The sequence below is a fragment of the Rutidosis leptorrhynchoides genome, chromosome 9 (assembly GCF_046630445.1).
Source record: "Rutidosis leptorrhynchoides isolate AG116_Rl617_1_P2 chromosome 9, CSIRO_AGI_Rlap_v1, whole genome shotgun sequence".
Taxonomy (NCBI): Eukaryota; Viridiplantae; Streptophyta; class Magnoliopsida; order Asterales; family Asteraceae; genus Rutidosis; species Rutidosis leptorrhynchoides.
In genome coordinates this window covers 299,247,805-299,262,370 of record NC_092341.1, presented here as the reverse complement: position 1 = coordinate 299,262,370, position 14,566 = coordinate 299,247,805, and the positions used below count along the sequence as shown (strand labels likewise).

Below are 14,566 nucleotides of genomic sequence, written 5' to 3'. Positions count from 1 at the left end.
CTTAACAAGATTTATAACGTCTGTTTGTGAATTGGACTCCCCATGAAACGAATGCATACCACAGTGACTCCTCAAGTCAAAAAAATTATTTTGGACTCCTGTTGTAATTTTGAACATACCACAGGGACCCCATGTAATTTTGTCTTTAAACTAAGAATTAGATATACATTAACTAATAATGTAAGCATCAATTCTAGTACCTAGTATGCTCCTTTCAGTCAGACATATTTCTGTCTCCATTACAATTTCACAATGAAAAAATATATGCCACACAATGAACTACTAGTGCTAGACTGAAACTAATGAAAACAACCAATAAAATGTATTAGGCTTTAAACCAGTAGTTGTACAAGGTGAAATCAAGAAAGAGCCAAAGAAAACCACCCGCAAAAACCAATTGTTAAAATCAGTATTATGAACCCACTCAAACTACATTGAAGCCCACACAAACATAACCACCAAACCAAAACCAAACAACATATTTTTTGCGTCCAAGGGTCGGCCGTTGGAATAAGAAACCTGAAACCACCAACTTAAACCGCTGAAAAGGTTGTAACATTGTTGTAAAACTCTCTGATTAATGTCGAGTACTCCTCGAGTACCCCTTTTTAGGAACCGGCCAAGTCGATTTTTCAATTAATTGGTCAAAATCGGTCAATGGGTCAAAAAAAGATTTAGGTGGTCAAAGTCGGATTTTTTGAGTCGAAACCTGTCAAAATCAATATTTGTTAACATTTTAATATGAACTTAATTTTAGATTTTGGATTTTTGAAAAAATGCAGATTATGTTTATAGTTCTAGACAATTATGTTAACGTTTATGTTTATGTTTATAGATTTCTGTATAATTTTTCTACATAATAATTCGGAACTATTTAATTGTATAAAAAGTCCAATCCAAAATACTGCCCGAGTTGTTTATTATTCCCTCAAAAGTCGCGACGAGGTACTCTCAGTAACAATTCTTGCAATCATGGATTAGAACGACGAACACATACATGAAAACGGTCAAGTTGAGGAGTTAAAATTTAAAGTTACAGGGACGGGAACTGAAACTTTGAACTAGAGGGTGTATAAAATGTAAATATTTTTATAACTTATACCCACGTATATTTACCTCCCAAAATTATCTGATCGGAACCCTAATTTCTTTACCTGGAGAAGATGAATAATCTTTATCGTCGTCATCATAATCATCATTATCGATCAGGTATATATACCTTGTACGTGCTCTGTTAAGTACTGCTAGTTTTAATTTACTTTTATTACTAGTTTTAAGTTTTATTATTCTGGAGCTTGAGCTTTTAACTCTAATGTTAATGCTGAGCCATGAGCGAAGCAGAGCTCTTCATTAAAACACAAAAGAATAAAAGCCCTAATCTTTCATCTCCATAAGTATATAAGGAGTACATATATTCTTTGTACTAGTTTGAATTTGGAGCTTAGTTTAGGAGTGAAATTCTGTAACTTATTACGTTTAGGGTTATTAAATAAAATCTACTGTAATTCGCTAGATGATATTAGATATTATAAACATTCAAATACTTACATGGACCCAATTCAAACACAAAAGAATATAAGTCCTAATCTTTCAGTAGTACATATAAACTTTCTAATTAAAAAAAGCAGAGCTCTTTAGTAAATTAGTCTTTCACTTTGGGATCAGTTAATTCAAGCAAGCAAACAGAAAACAATGAAGAATCAAACTGAATAATTATGTTCCTTGTGTTTCTGCAGTTTGTGGTCGGTTCTTTCAATCTTTGAGGACAAAGTGTTGTGTGGCTCTTTCTAAACCTGCAACCAAAACAAATGATGATGATGATGATATGCCAAAGGTGATGTATAGTTTAGCTCCTGCTATGGGTCATAACCAAATATTTGTTCCTGAAGACAAGAATACCAGAATCACCTATATTCTGAGTGCCCTTGATCGCGCTAAACTCACTCCAGAGGTATTCTCGTTTCAGTAGGTTACAATTAAGTCTTTTACTTTACTTTCTTTACTTTTATATTTGTCAATCTGCTTACCAATAGTAGTATTTATTTTTATGTATTTATTCATCTGATGTTAATCTTGTGATACAACAAAATGTTGTTTATATGCATAATACAGTTTCGAGGATCTGAGATTAATCAACTTATAAATATTAGAAAAGCTACATTGGCAGACATAACAAGTGTGCATTCAACATCTTACTATTCTTTCCTTGAGAAGGTAATTAATACAAGTTTTATATGGATTTGCATCTAATATATACGTGTTATTAATTAACGGTCTTTTGTTTCTTGTAAATCTGTTTATATATAGACCGTGGAAGATGCCAAGGCTTCAGAAGATGGTTTTTTAGAAATTGAATCGTCTAAATATGCGATGTCCACTTATGTCACTGGCACAGTAAGACTATTCTTTGTGCACAATTTAAAACTCTTTTATCTGTTTCACAGTTTTTTGAGTTTCATTAATGAGGATCGCATAAACCGTATGACGTTGGTTGACTTGTATGATTTAAATTCAGAAAAATTCAATTTGATTATCGAAATCAATCCATGCAGACACTTAATGATTCGTTGATTGCTGCTGGAGCAGGCTTATCGTTGATTGATGCTATGGTAAGCCTAACCTGAATTATAAGTTTGTGTTAGCTAGTAGCCACATATGTAATAATGAATATTAGGGTGTGTTTGATTACCTCTTGATGGAATGGTTTTGCATTAAATGTTGAACCATTCAATATTAAGCGTGTTTGTTTATGACCTCTGAATGACATAATGACATATTGTGCCGTTGAAATATTTTGTTAACCATTGAGCACCTAAAATTTATATATTATATATTCTTTTAATCGAATCAAGATTACTTATTAAACAACTATATTATTATTTTATTAATGCAAAATATTAATAAAGTAATTTTACATCATTCATATTGTTCATTCAAAATGATTATCAATCAGGTTATTATCATTCAGAACCAACTTCATTCACTACCTTTGAATCATTCAGGTTATGAACCATTTAACGCTATATATCATCAATTTTATCACACGCAACCTTAGTTATGTGAAAATGTAGGTGGCAGCATCAAGAATGAGTGAGAACCCTCCCGTTGGTTTTGCATTGGTACGACCACCTGGACATCATGCGGTTCGAGATGGGTTCATGGGAGGTTGCTTTTTTAATAATGTATCCATTGCAGCTCGATACGCTCAACGCAAACACGGACTAAAACGTGTTTTCATTATCGATTTTGATGCGCATCATGGGAATGGAACTAATGATGCGTTTTATGATGACTCAGACGTTTTCTATCTTTCAACTCACCAAGTAAGCAACAAACCAACCAAGAAAACTTCCTATAAATAGTACTTATTACTGAGCATTTAATTTTACTATTTCTAAATAATAATCATATTTTATTTATCTATTTATATTTATTTAGGACGGATGCTACCCTGTTGATACGGGCAAGTTTGATGATATCGGATGTGGGAATGGCGAAGGTGCAACACTTAATTTGCCATTACCAGAACTAACTGGTGATATTGCAATGCGAACTGTGTTTGATGAAGTGATTGTACCTTGTGCACAAAGATTTAAGCCCGATATAATTCTCGTATCGGCAGGGTAATTACTTTAATTTCTTCTGCCTAAACCACACCCGCACATTATTTATATATGTCCCCCCTTCATGAGTGTATTTATTTATTATGTTTTTGATTAGATACGATGGACATTATATGGACGTACCTAGCGGTTGGCAAGTTACATCCAGAACGTCTTATGCGCTAGCATATGGAATTAAGCAGCTTGCAAAAGATTTATGTGGTGGTCGATGCGTTTTCTTCTTGGAAGGAGGATGGATTTATTGGACCCTAAGTTTTTCAATTGAAGAATCTTTTCGTGCTTTTATTGGGGAACCGAGCATGGCAAACAAATTTGAGAAAGAGTATGATGAGTATCTCAAGGATGAACCGTCTAGTCAGATTAAACAAGCCATTCAGAGAGTCAAAAACTTGCATTCTCTATAGCAAATAATCGTGCTCTTTTTTAACTCCACCTCTTCTAGCTACTAGGTTGGTATCGTGGGTTTGGGAAAGCTTAAATACTCACTCCGTTCTACATTACATTAAATGTCTTCTAACAAATTTTTTTATTGGATTTATATATAAAAAAAATAAGTCATTGGAACTATAATAATAAAAATATAGACATTTATTTAATTAATTTTGGAAGGACGGAGGCTGTTAGAAGATAAAAAAAAAAGGTGTGTTGGTGTTTATAAGCACTTGAAAATGCTTTGTTCCAAACAACCTTTAAATTTTTGGAGACTAGGGAATATGTATGTATACTTCAATTCAACAATCATAAACCATGTCAAAGCCTCATTTAGCTCGTTTGTATGCTATTAAGTTATTTATTTACTCTGTATTATTATGATTAGTTATAAAAATACTGGGACATAGTATCATTACCTTTTCGTGTATTGCATTGTATTGTAAATTGTAATGTAAATGTAATTGTATGTTTCTATGAGTTTTTTAAGATATGCTAGTAGTTAAAATAAGTATTTACTAGGTCTTGTAGTTGTAAAAGTATTTACAAAGTCTTGTAGCTTTCAAAGAGATGCTAATATATTTTTTCAGTAGATCATTTTCAACACCAAGTCTTAATTTATGTTTCCTGTCTGAAGGTGCAACCACTAGAATAAGAAACCTCAACTCACCAACTTTAAATGCTGAAAAAGTTGAAATAGTATTGTAAAACTCCCTGATTAATGCCGAGTACTCCTTTTTAGGAGCCGGTTGAGCCGATTTTTCAAAATTTGAGTAATTAATTGGTCAACATTGGTCAATGGCTCAAAATCAATCAGATTTAGGTGGCCAAAAATGGATTTTTTGAGTCAAAACTTGTCAAAGTCAATATTTGTCAACATTTTAATATTAATGTAAATTAACAATTTTTTTTTTTTTTTTTTTTTTTTTGTTGTTGTTGTGCAAATGAAGATTTGTTTATATTTCTAGACAATTATGTTAACATTTATGTTTATGTTAATAGATTTCTTGTATATTTTTACGCATATAATTTGAAATTATTAAAATTAAAATGTATAAAGGAAGAATCCCGGTCTTGGTGGAATTATATTAGAGGGGTGTCGACCTACATTCGGTTCGTTGTCCCAATTGTGACAATGATATCGAAAGTATTAGCCATTCCCTCTTATTATGTGATAAGGTTCGTGATACTTGGAACAAAATCTTTGATTGGTGGCATATCCCTCGTCCCCCAAGTTTAAATTTGTGCCCTTTATTAAGTTTAAACTCGGGGCAATTTTCTACGGATGTGGAAAAAAACATTTGGCAAGCGGTATTATGGACGTGTGTGTATTTAGTGTGGAAGAATCGTAATGAGAAGGTCTTCAAAAACAAAGTTTGGAGCGTGCCGATGGCGGTTTGTGAGGTGCAAGTTAAGAGTTTTGAGTGGGTTGGGAGACGATGCAAAGACAAAGCTATCGATTGGCATAATTGGCTTCACAATACTCGTTCCCTCATCTCATAGTTTCGGTGTGTTGTTTTCATTATTATGTTGTTGAATGTATATATTGTAGCCATCTTGGCTTCATTGTGATGTAACCTTGTGAGACTCTAGTTTATTTAATTAATAAATGTTATTTGTTTGCCTTTCAAAAAATAAAATAAAAAATAATAGTCCAATTCAATCACCGAGTTTCCGATAACTCCCTGAAAAGTCATGACCAAGTACTCTTGAGTAGCAATTCTTGCAATCATGGATTGAAACAATGAAGACATCATGAAAAGTTGAAAACGATAAAGTTGAGGAGTTATTATTTGAAGTTACAGGGATGGGAATTGAAAATTTCAACTAGTGTGTGTAAAAATGTAAATAATTTGTGAAATTTTATACACCTTATGTGACGACCCCCCGTATATTTACCTCCCAAACTTATCTGATCTGAACCCTAATTTCTTTACCTGAAGAAGAAGATGAATAATCTTTATCGTCATCATCATCATTATCGATCAGGTATATATACTTCGTCTGTGCTCTGCTAATTACTGTTATTTTTAATTTTACTTTAATTAATAGTTTTTTAGTTTTATTTTGGAGCTCGAGCTTTCAAGTCTGAAGTTGAGCCATAGCGAAGCAGAGCTCTTTATTAAAAACAAAAGAATAAAGCCCCAATCTTTCATTTTCATAATTATATAAGAATTACATATATATTCTTTGTACTAGTTTGAATTTGGAGCTTGAGCTTTCAACGCTGAAGTTGAGGAGTAAATTCTGTAACTTACTACGTTTAGGGTTTTAAAATCTTAATCACTAGATGATATTAGATATTATAAGCATCCAAATACTTACATGGACCCAATTCAAACACAAAAACTAAATACAAGTCCTAATAGTTCAGGAGTACATATATTCTTTCTTTCTAATTAAACAAAAAAGCAGAGCTCTTTAGTAAATTAGTCTTCACTTTGGAAGCAGTTAATTCAAGCAAGCAAGCAAGCAAGCAAACTGAAATTAATGAAGAATCAGAGTCTCTTTGCGTGTAAACAGTCCAACTGAATATTCGTGTACCTCCTGTTTCTGCAGCTTGTCGTCGTTTCTTTCTATCTTTGAGGACAAAGTGTTGTGTAGCTTCGGCTAAATCGGCTACTAAAACAAACGATGATATGCCAAAGGTGATCTATAGCTTAGCTCATGCTAGGGGTCATGACCAAAAATATGATACTAACGACAAGACTACCAGAATCAAGTATATTATGAGTGCCCTAGATCAAGCTAAACTCACTCCAGAGGTATTCTTGTTTCACTAGGTTACAATTAAGTATTCCACTTTACTTTAATTAATTTATTATATTAGTCAATCTGCTTACCGACAGTAGTATTTGTATTATCTAGTTATTTAACTGATGATAATCTTGTGATAAAACAAAATTTTGTTTATATGCATGTAGTTTCGAGGATCTGAGATCAAACAACTTATAAATAAGAGAGAAGCTTCATTTCATGAAGTAACACATGTGCATTCTAGATCTTACTATTTATTCCTTCAGAAGGTAATCATGTTTTATATGGATTTGCATCTAATATTTTACTTATTAATTAATGATCTTTTGTTTTTTGTAAATCTGTTTATATATTTTTAGACCGTGGAAGATGTTGACAATTCCATACAGGGCTTGTTAGAATTTGAAAAGTGTAAACTGCCCACTTATATCACTCACACAGTAAGACCATTCTTTGTGCACTATTTAGTTTTTTGAGCTTCTTTAATGGGGATCAAATAAACCTTATTACGTTTGTTGACTTGTACAATTTGAGAATTTGGAGAAATTCACTTTAATTATTGAAATCAATCCACGCAGACACTTAATGATTCGTTGATTGCTGCTGGAACAGGCTTATCGTTGGTTGATGCTGTGGTAAGCCTAACCCGAATTATAAGTTTGCGTTAGCTAGTGAAAATGTAGGTGACATCATCAAGAATAAGTGAATAATGAATATTAGTTATGTGAAAATGTAGGTGACATCATCAAGAATGAGTGAGAACCCTCCCGTTGGTTTCGCATTGATACGACCTGCTGGACATCATGCGGGTCGAGATAGTTTCATGGGAGGTTGTTTTCTTAATAACGTATCAATTGCAGCTCGATACGCTCAACGCAAACACGGACTAAAACGTGTTTTCATTATCGATTTCGATGCGCATCATGGGAATGGAACTAGTGATGTGTTTTATGATGACCCAGACGTGTTCTATCTATCAACTCACCAAGTAAACTACAAATGAAGAAAACATCCTATATGATTAAATACATATGATTATGTTCTCAATATTCATATACATATCTATCAATATATTTGTTAATAATTTAGGACGGATGCTACCCTGTTAATACGGGCAGGTTTGATGATATCGGATATGGGTATGGGGAAGGTACAACGCTTAATCTCCCATTACCTGAACTATCTGGTGATTTTGCAATGCGAACTGCGTTTGATGAAGTAATTGTACCTTGTGTACAAAGATTTAAGCCGGATATAATTCTTGTATCCGCAGGGTAATTACTTTCTATCCTTTATCTAAACCACACACACACACACATTATTGTTTAATTATTTATATTTATATATTTATTATTATTATGTTTTTGATCAGATACGATGGGCATTATATGGATCCAACAAGTGAGTTGTAGATGACAAACAGAACGTCTTATATGCTAGCAAATGGAATTAAGGAGCTTGCAAAAGATTTATGTGGTGGTAGATGCGTCTTCTTTTTGGAAGGAGGATGGATTTGGTGGTCCCTAAGGTTTTGTATTGAAGAATCTTTTCGTGGTTTTATTGGGGAACCGAGCATGGCAGACAAATTTGAGAAAGAGTTTTTAGTCCATCTCAAGGATGAACCGTCTACTCAGATTAAACAAGCCATTCAGAGGGTCAAAAGCTTACATTCTCTTTAACAAATACTCGCACTCTTTTTATTTTTGTGCTTTTTGCTACCAGGTTTTTATCGTAGGTTTGGGAAAGCTTAAATACTCGCTCCGTTCTACATCACATTAAATTCCTAACAATTTTTTTATTGGATTTATATTTAAAAAACTAAGTCATTGGGACTAATAATAATAAAAATAGACATTTAATTTAATTTTGGATGGATGGAGGCTATTAGACGATAAAAAAAGGTGTGTTGGTGTTTATAAGCACTTGAAAATGCTTTGTTCCAAACCGCCTCTGAGTAATTTATTAGTGTATACGGAGATTAGGGAATATTTATGCTTCAATTCAACAATTATAAACCATGTCAAAGCGTCATTTAGCTCGTTTGTATGCTATTAAGTTACAGAGTATATATTTACTCCGTATTATTATTATAACTAGGTATAAAAGCACGGGGACATAGTATCATTACCTTTTCCTGATATTGCATTGTATTGTAAATTGTAAATTGTATGTTTCTATGAGTTTTTAAAGAGATGCTAGTAGTTAAAGTATGTATTTACCAAGTCTTTTAGTTGTAAAAGTATTTAACAAAGTCTAGTAGCATTTAAAGAGCTGCTAATATATTTTTTCAGTAAATCATTTTCAACACCCAGTCTTGATTTATGTTACTGAAATTATTTTAATTATATATTATATATAAATAAAGCAGTTAGAAAAGCTAAGTAGAAACTAAACAACCGTTGCTTATATTTTTTTTGATAAAGGGTTACCCCGTTCCTTAAAATTGTGAAATGCAACATTGTGAAATAAAGTCAAAATTGGTGTAGTGATATGCTCCGTTGCTCCCTAAATATATATACGAAATGGCACTCTATAGATCGTTTTGTCAATTTGTAGTTTTTGTACCATTGTGATATCCCCTTATAATGATAAAAATCTACAACATAAATAAATAGTATGCGCCTTGTGATATCCCTTTAGTTATAACGATGTGGTTCATACCTTCTAGTTTTTTCACAAAGCATGGCACGAAAGAGAGAAGAAATATGATAGAAGACTACTCAAGACCGATTGTACAAGTGTTAATCGACCTCCAGATGACATAGATCTTGCTTTCCAATCAGATAATGTTTTCGGAATTTCTCAAGGACCGGGGACCAATCATTCGTTCTTTTCATTTTTGCGCCAATTGGATGACCTAGGTATATAAAGGTTAGTTTTTCCTCTTTACAACCCAACCACGAAGCCATACTATCTATTTTTGTTTTGTTTACCCAATACCAATGATACAGCTCTTACCAACATTCACTTTCAAGCCCGATGTAATCTCAAACCACTTCATCAATCTAATTAGATTACGGAGATCATTCTTGCTCCACTCCCCAAAGAACACCTTGTCATCGACATATTGGAGATGAGTGAGGAGAACTTTATTCAAACTGGTCGCTACTCCTTTATATAGCTGATGCTTCACCATACTTTTAATCATACAGTTGAACCCCTGGCCGCATTTATAAAAAGATAGGGAGACAAAGGATCGCCTTGTTAAACATCCATACCTAACGCAAATTCTTTTGTTAGGGAACCATTTACCAAACCTGAAATCGTAGCCGAATGCAGACGAGCTCGAATCCATTTTATCCATATACTCTCGAACCCCATTGCACTCATTATTTCGAAGAGAAAGTCAGTTTATACTATCAAAAGCTTTTTTCAAAATCCGCCTTGAAAGTGGAACACTTCTTGCGATTACCACTTATATCATTCACGGCTTCATTAACTACAAGGATTCCATCAATATGACGATTTCTTGTGAATTCACTCTGCCTTCTCCCACAACACTTGATACCACTTTCCTAATTCGATTAGAAAGGACTTTCGAGAGAATTTTTGTATAATCACTTTTGCCATATGTATTAAAAGTTGCTATATTATATTGATTGTTTTTGTTTATAGGACAGTTCACTATTCAAGTTTGTAGCTTTTAATTACCGTTGCCAACTATCGCTAATGTAAAACACCCGATTAATGCCGATTACTCCCCAATTAATACTTCGTTGGACCACCGAGCCTTTGGTTGAGTGGTAATCAAGGAGTGAATCGAAGAACGTGACCCGGGTTCGATTCTCACCCAGGGTTTTACTTACCTCGAAATACGTGATCCGAATTCGAGTTGAACAAGTTTCTCTTGGACATGTGTTATAGGATGAAAAGGTGGTGGGTCCTCCACATAGTGTGGACCCCCGTCATTGACTCTAACATTGCTTGTCTAAAAAAAATTAATCCTTCGTTGGAACCGACCGATCCAATTTTCCAAAATCCGTGTAATTTATTGGTCAAAATCAGTCAACGGGTCAAAGTCGGATTTAGTCGATTTATATATATCAACTTGGTCAACGTCAATATTGGTCAACAGTATAATATGAATGAATTAGAATTTAAGATTTTTGAACAAATGAAGATTATATTTATTTTTTCTAGACAATTATGTTAACGTTTATTTTCCTGACTATGGGTTTTTCTATATTTACACATAATATTTGAAATTTACCATTTAATGTATAAAAAATCCAATTCAGTTAATCCCCGATTTACTGATTACTCCCTCCAAGGTTAACGCCGGTTAATCCCTGATTAGCTATTTTTGCAACCTTGTCAACTATTATTGCCCTTGAGAACTTGTACCATGTGACTTCTGTATATTTTACATTACATTTATATGGAATGTGATGTTTATGCTATAACATTGAATCTAATTAATAACTGTTTGTTCTTTATATGTACTTTGTTGATAACCACTCCTAGTGGACAGCAGTTCGAGTTTGTGTGACTTGTATTGATGCCAGATTTGTTTATTCAAGGTTTTTTATTGGTGGTTAGATTATTATGGAGTATTTTAATTTTTCATGTTAATGTTTGATTTATTTATTGGGTTGTGTAGTGACTGAACTTATTGTATGAATGATTTACAGTATCATCATGGCTTTTGTTTGAATAACAAAACTGTAAATAAAATCAATAGTTTGTGTTATAGAAAGTAGCTACATATACAAACGTTAATTTAACTATATATAAGTTGTAATTTTGAAAGTAGCCTCTTATAAATTCAACATGCAACTCTTATTGATCCATTTACTTATGGGTTTGATTTGGGATAAATTTGTACAATGGATGGCCTTCAATCGTTAGGATTACACAAAAAGCCTATGCTTATAAAATTGTACAACTATAAGTTAAATGCTATAAGTTATAATTTTGAAAGTAACGTCTTGTAAAATTTTACATGGGTGGCCTTCAATTGTAACCATGTTAGCTCTAGACAGCTAGCTAGAATGCTGAGTGCACTATCGGAGTGTGGTGAGTTTATCTTCTAGAATCAACTCTATCATGTGCAAAAAGTATTAACTGTAGCTCAGCTGGTAGTGGCTTGCCTCTCTTAGCGAGAGGTCGGGAGTTCGACTCCCATGTGCTGAAATATTGCACTCAATGTTATCCGTGGTCGGAAGTATTCATCCAGATCGCCTTTCGCTTAGTGCGGTGGCAGCGGGGAAGGGGTTTTACCGGTCATGCCCTCAGATTGGTCCGGGTTTCCTCCAGGGAAGTAGTTGGGAGCAGGTTATGCAACTATGAAAAATTAACGCGTGGGTAGTTAAGTCACCCTAGGTGATCCCAAACTGATGTAAAAAAAAAAAAAAAATTCCTAATTTTTGTTCAAAAGAGATAGTCATCCAAAAATAAACTAACACAAACCATTCGATCTATCTAATACTAAATACATTATATCAAATTACAAAAATATATAATGAACCACGTGATACCATATATTAATAAAATCGTTTATAAAATGATCAGCCTTGAGAAAGTTGTGATGTTGTCCAGCGGTTGGTGGTCTGCCTCCTTTAGGGAAGGTCAGGAGTTCGACCCCCATTGGCTACATATTTGAAAACACAATTTCATCTCTGCCATGAAGTATCCACCCATGACACCTTTCCCATATCGTTTGGGAGAGTAAATGGGAGGGGGGTTTTACTTGGCTGTGCCCTTGGATCGGTTTCAAGGTTTCCTCCCGGGCAGCGATGGAGCGGGGTTATTATCGCTTAATCGGCATAGTCGAAACGGGAGATGATCGCAACGGGTGGTTTAGACCCCCTCGGGTAATCCTATTCGCTGTCCCCAAAAAAATAAAATGATCAGCCTTGACATATACCAGCTTCATCAATTAAATTAATTACAATTTTTTTATAACTTCACGAAATCGCGAGTTATAAACTAGTGTTATAACAACTGAATATAAACTAGTGTTATAACTTCACCAAATCGCGAGTTATAAACTAGTGTTATAACTTCACAATTCGGCGATGATGGCCTGGTTCCTATTGGTTTGACTTTGGGTTCTACACTGCTTGGTTGTTGCGTCACGGTTATGTTCATACTTTTCCCGTAGTCAAATTTATTGGGGTGGGCTCGATGTCGTTGCCGACGTGTGTTGACTTAGTTGACCTCGGAAAATTGATGTTTTTTGGAGTGTTCTCTCGGGGTCCTTTTTACTGCTCGGACAGGGATTTGATCTTATTCGACAAGCTTGTGTTTCTCTGGACTCAGAGATGTTACGGGGTTGTTCGGGTACGAGATGTTACTTTGATTTGCAGGCCTCGGTTTAAGTGCTGCTGAAGTGCCCGGTGTTCATGTTCGTTATGCGGTTATTGAGTAGTGGTGATTGCGACGTTAGATACGTGCCGGGTTTTATGTGTTATTTAGATTTAGTCTTAGGTTTGGTGGTTTTATGTTTGTATCGCCTTTTCATTTTCAAGCGTTCGCTCTCTTTCAATGTTATCGTCCATTATATGTAGGATGTTCAGAGCGGAACCTTTCAATTGTATCGTTCGTATGTACTACCGGATCTTTACGATCTATATATATATATATATATATATATATATATATATTCGCCGATAAAAAAAACAAATGATAATATTGCCCGAAGGTTTGAAACCAACAATTATGCGGATCGTCGTCTTGCCGACCTGACCCATTGATGATGTGACTTATATTTTGCTGCACCGTCTGCATGTGACCTGCATGTTTTGTTTTTTTCATTATTTCTCAAAGCTTTTTATAAGAAAAAATTTCTCAAATCGTCCATGTGTTTATGGTTTTTTGTCCAAATCGTCCATGTGTTAATAAAACTGCATAAATCATCCTTAAATATCAAATAACGTCTCAAATTAGTCCCTGCTTTAACTTTGTTAAACTCTCAGTTAGTCAAAAATACATGATTGGTCCCTAAAGTTTTTTAAAAGATTGCAACAAAGATCATCTTCATCATCTTCAAGATGAAGCTTTAGTGAAAGCTTAAAAAAAACTCATCCGTAGATTAATAATAACAAGTAAATTAATTAATCGAGGTAGATTGTGCGGTGGCGACTGAATAATCGGGTTTCTTGAGTTCTCAATGAAATTAATTGTAATACCCACAATTTGTAAAATGATTCTATTTAATTGTAATACCCACAATTTGTAAAATGATTTTGTTCCACAAACTCTTGAATGGTATATTGTTCATACTATTGATTTATATTGTGACATGTATAAATTTTAGTTTATAACTGTTCATATCATAGAACCCCTTCTTATGCTGACTTTTGTCTTTTGAACTTAATTTGTGGTTTATAATTGTCACTATTGATGGTGTAACAACCGAAACCGAAACCGAATAACTTCAGGTCCTATTAAATTTACACTCTTCTGTCTTCTGTGAGTTGTTATTTTTATGGGTAGACTGAAAGAAGTTGAACTTTCTTTCTATTGTTTATTTTTGTTTTTCTGTTTACACTAATTTGTTGTACTCGGTCATGGCGGTGATGTTTATTTACTTCATATACTGACTCTTGAAGCAGGCTGCATCTGATAAGGAACAAAATGTAACTACACCTAGTGGAGATGTAGAACAATCATCGGGACCCGTCGAGTCGATCGTATCCCAGATAAATTGTGACGACCCAGAAATTTCTGACCAAATTTAAACTTGATCTTTAGTTGATTTCGACAAGTTAAGCAAAGTCTGTAATGTTAAGACTTAAAATTTTTGGCACTATTTA

General features: G+C 33.9%; 1 protein-coding gene and 1 pseudogene across 1 annotated transcript; both read left to right on the top strand.

Moving 5' to 3' along the window:
* Positions 1–1,074: 1,074 nt before the first annotated feature.
* Positions 1,075–4,452, top strand: LOC139867147 (histone deacetylase 14, chloroplastic-like). The gene is made up of 8 exons (XM_071855479.1): positions 1,075–1,209; positions 1,737–1,951; positions 2,113–2,214; positions 2,308–2,394; positions 2,553–2,609; positions 3,072–3,323; positions 3,439–3,623; positions 3,721–4,452. The coding sequence occupies exons 1-8, from the start codon at positions 1,164–1,166 to the stop codon at positions 4,025–4,027; spliced, it is 1,251 nt and encodes a 416-aa protein (XP_071711580.1). The 5' UTR covers positions 1,075–1,163; the 3' UTR covers positions 4,028–4,452.
* A 1,263-nt stretch (positions 4,453–5,715) lies between these two features.
* Positions 5,716–8,692, top strand: LOC139866968 (histone deacetylase 14, chloroplastic-like; annotated as a pseudogene).
* The last annotated feature ends 5,874 nt before the right edge of the window (positions 8,693–14,566 follow it).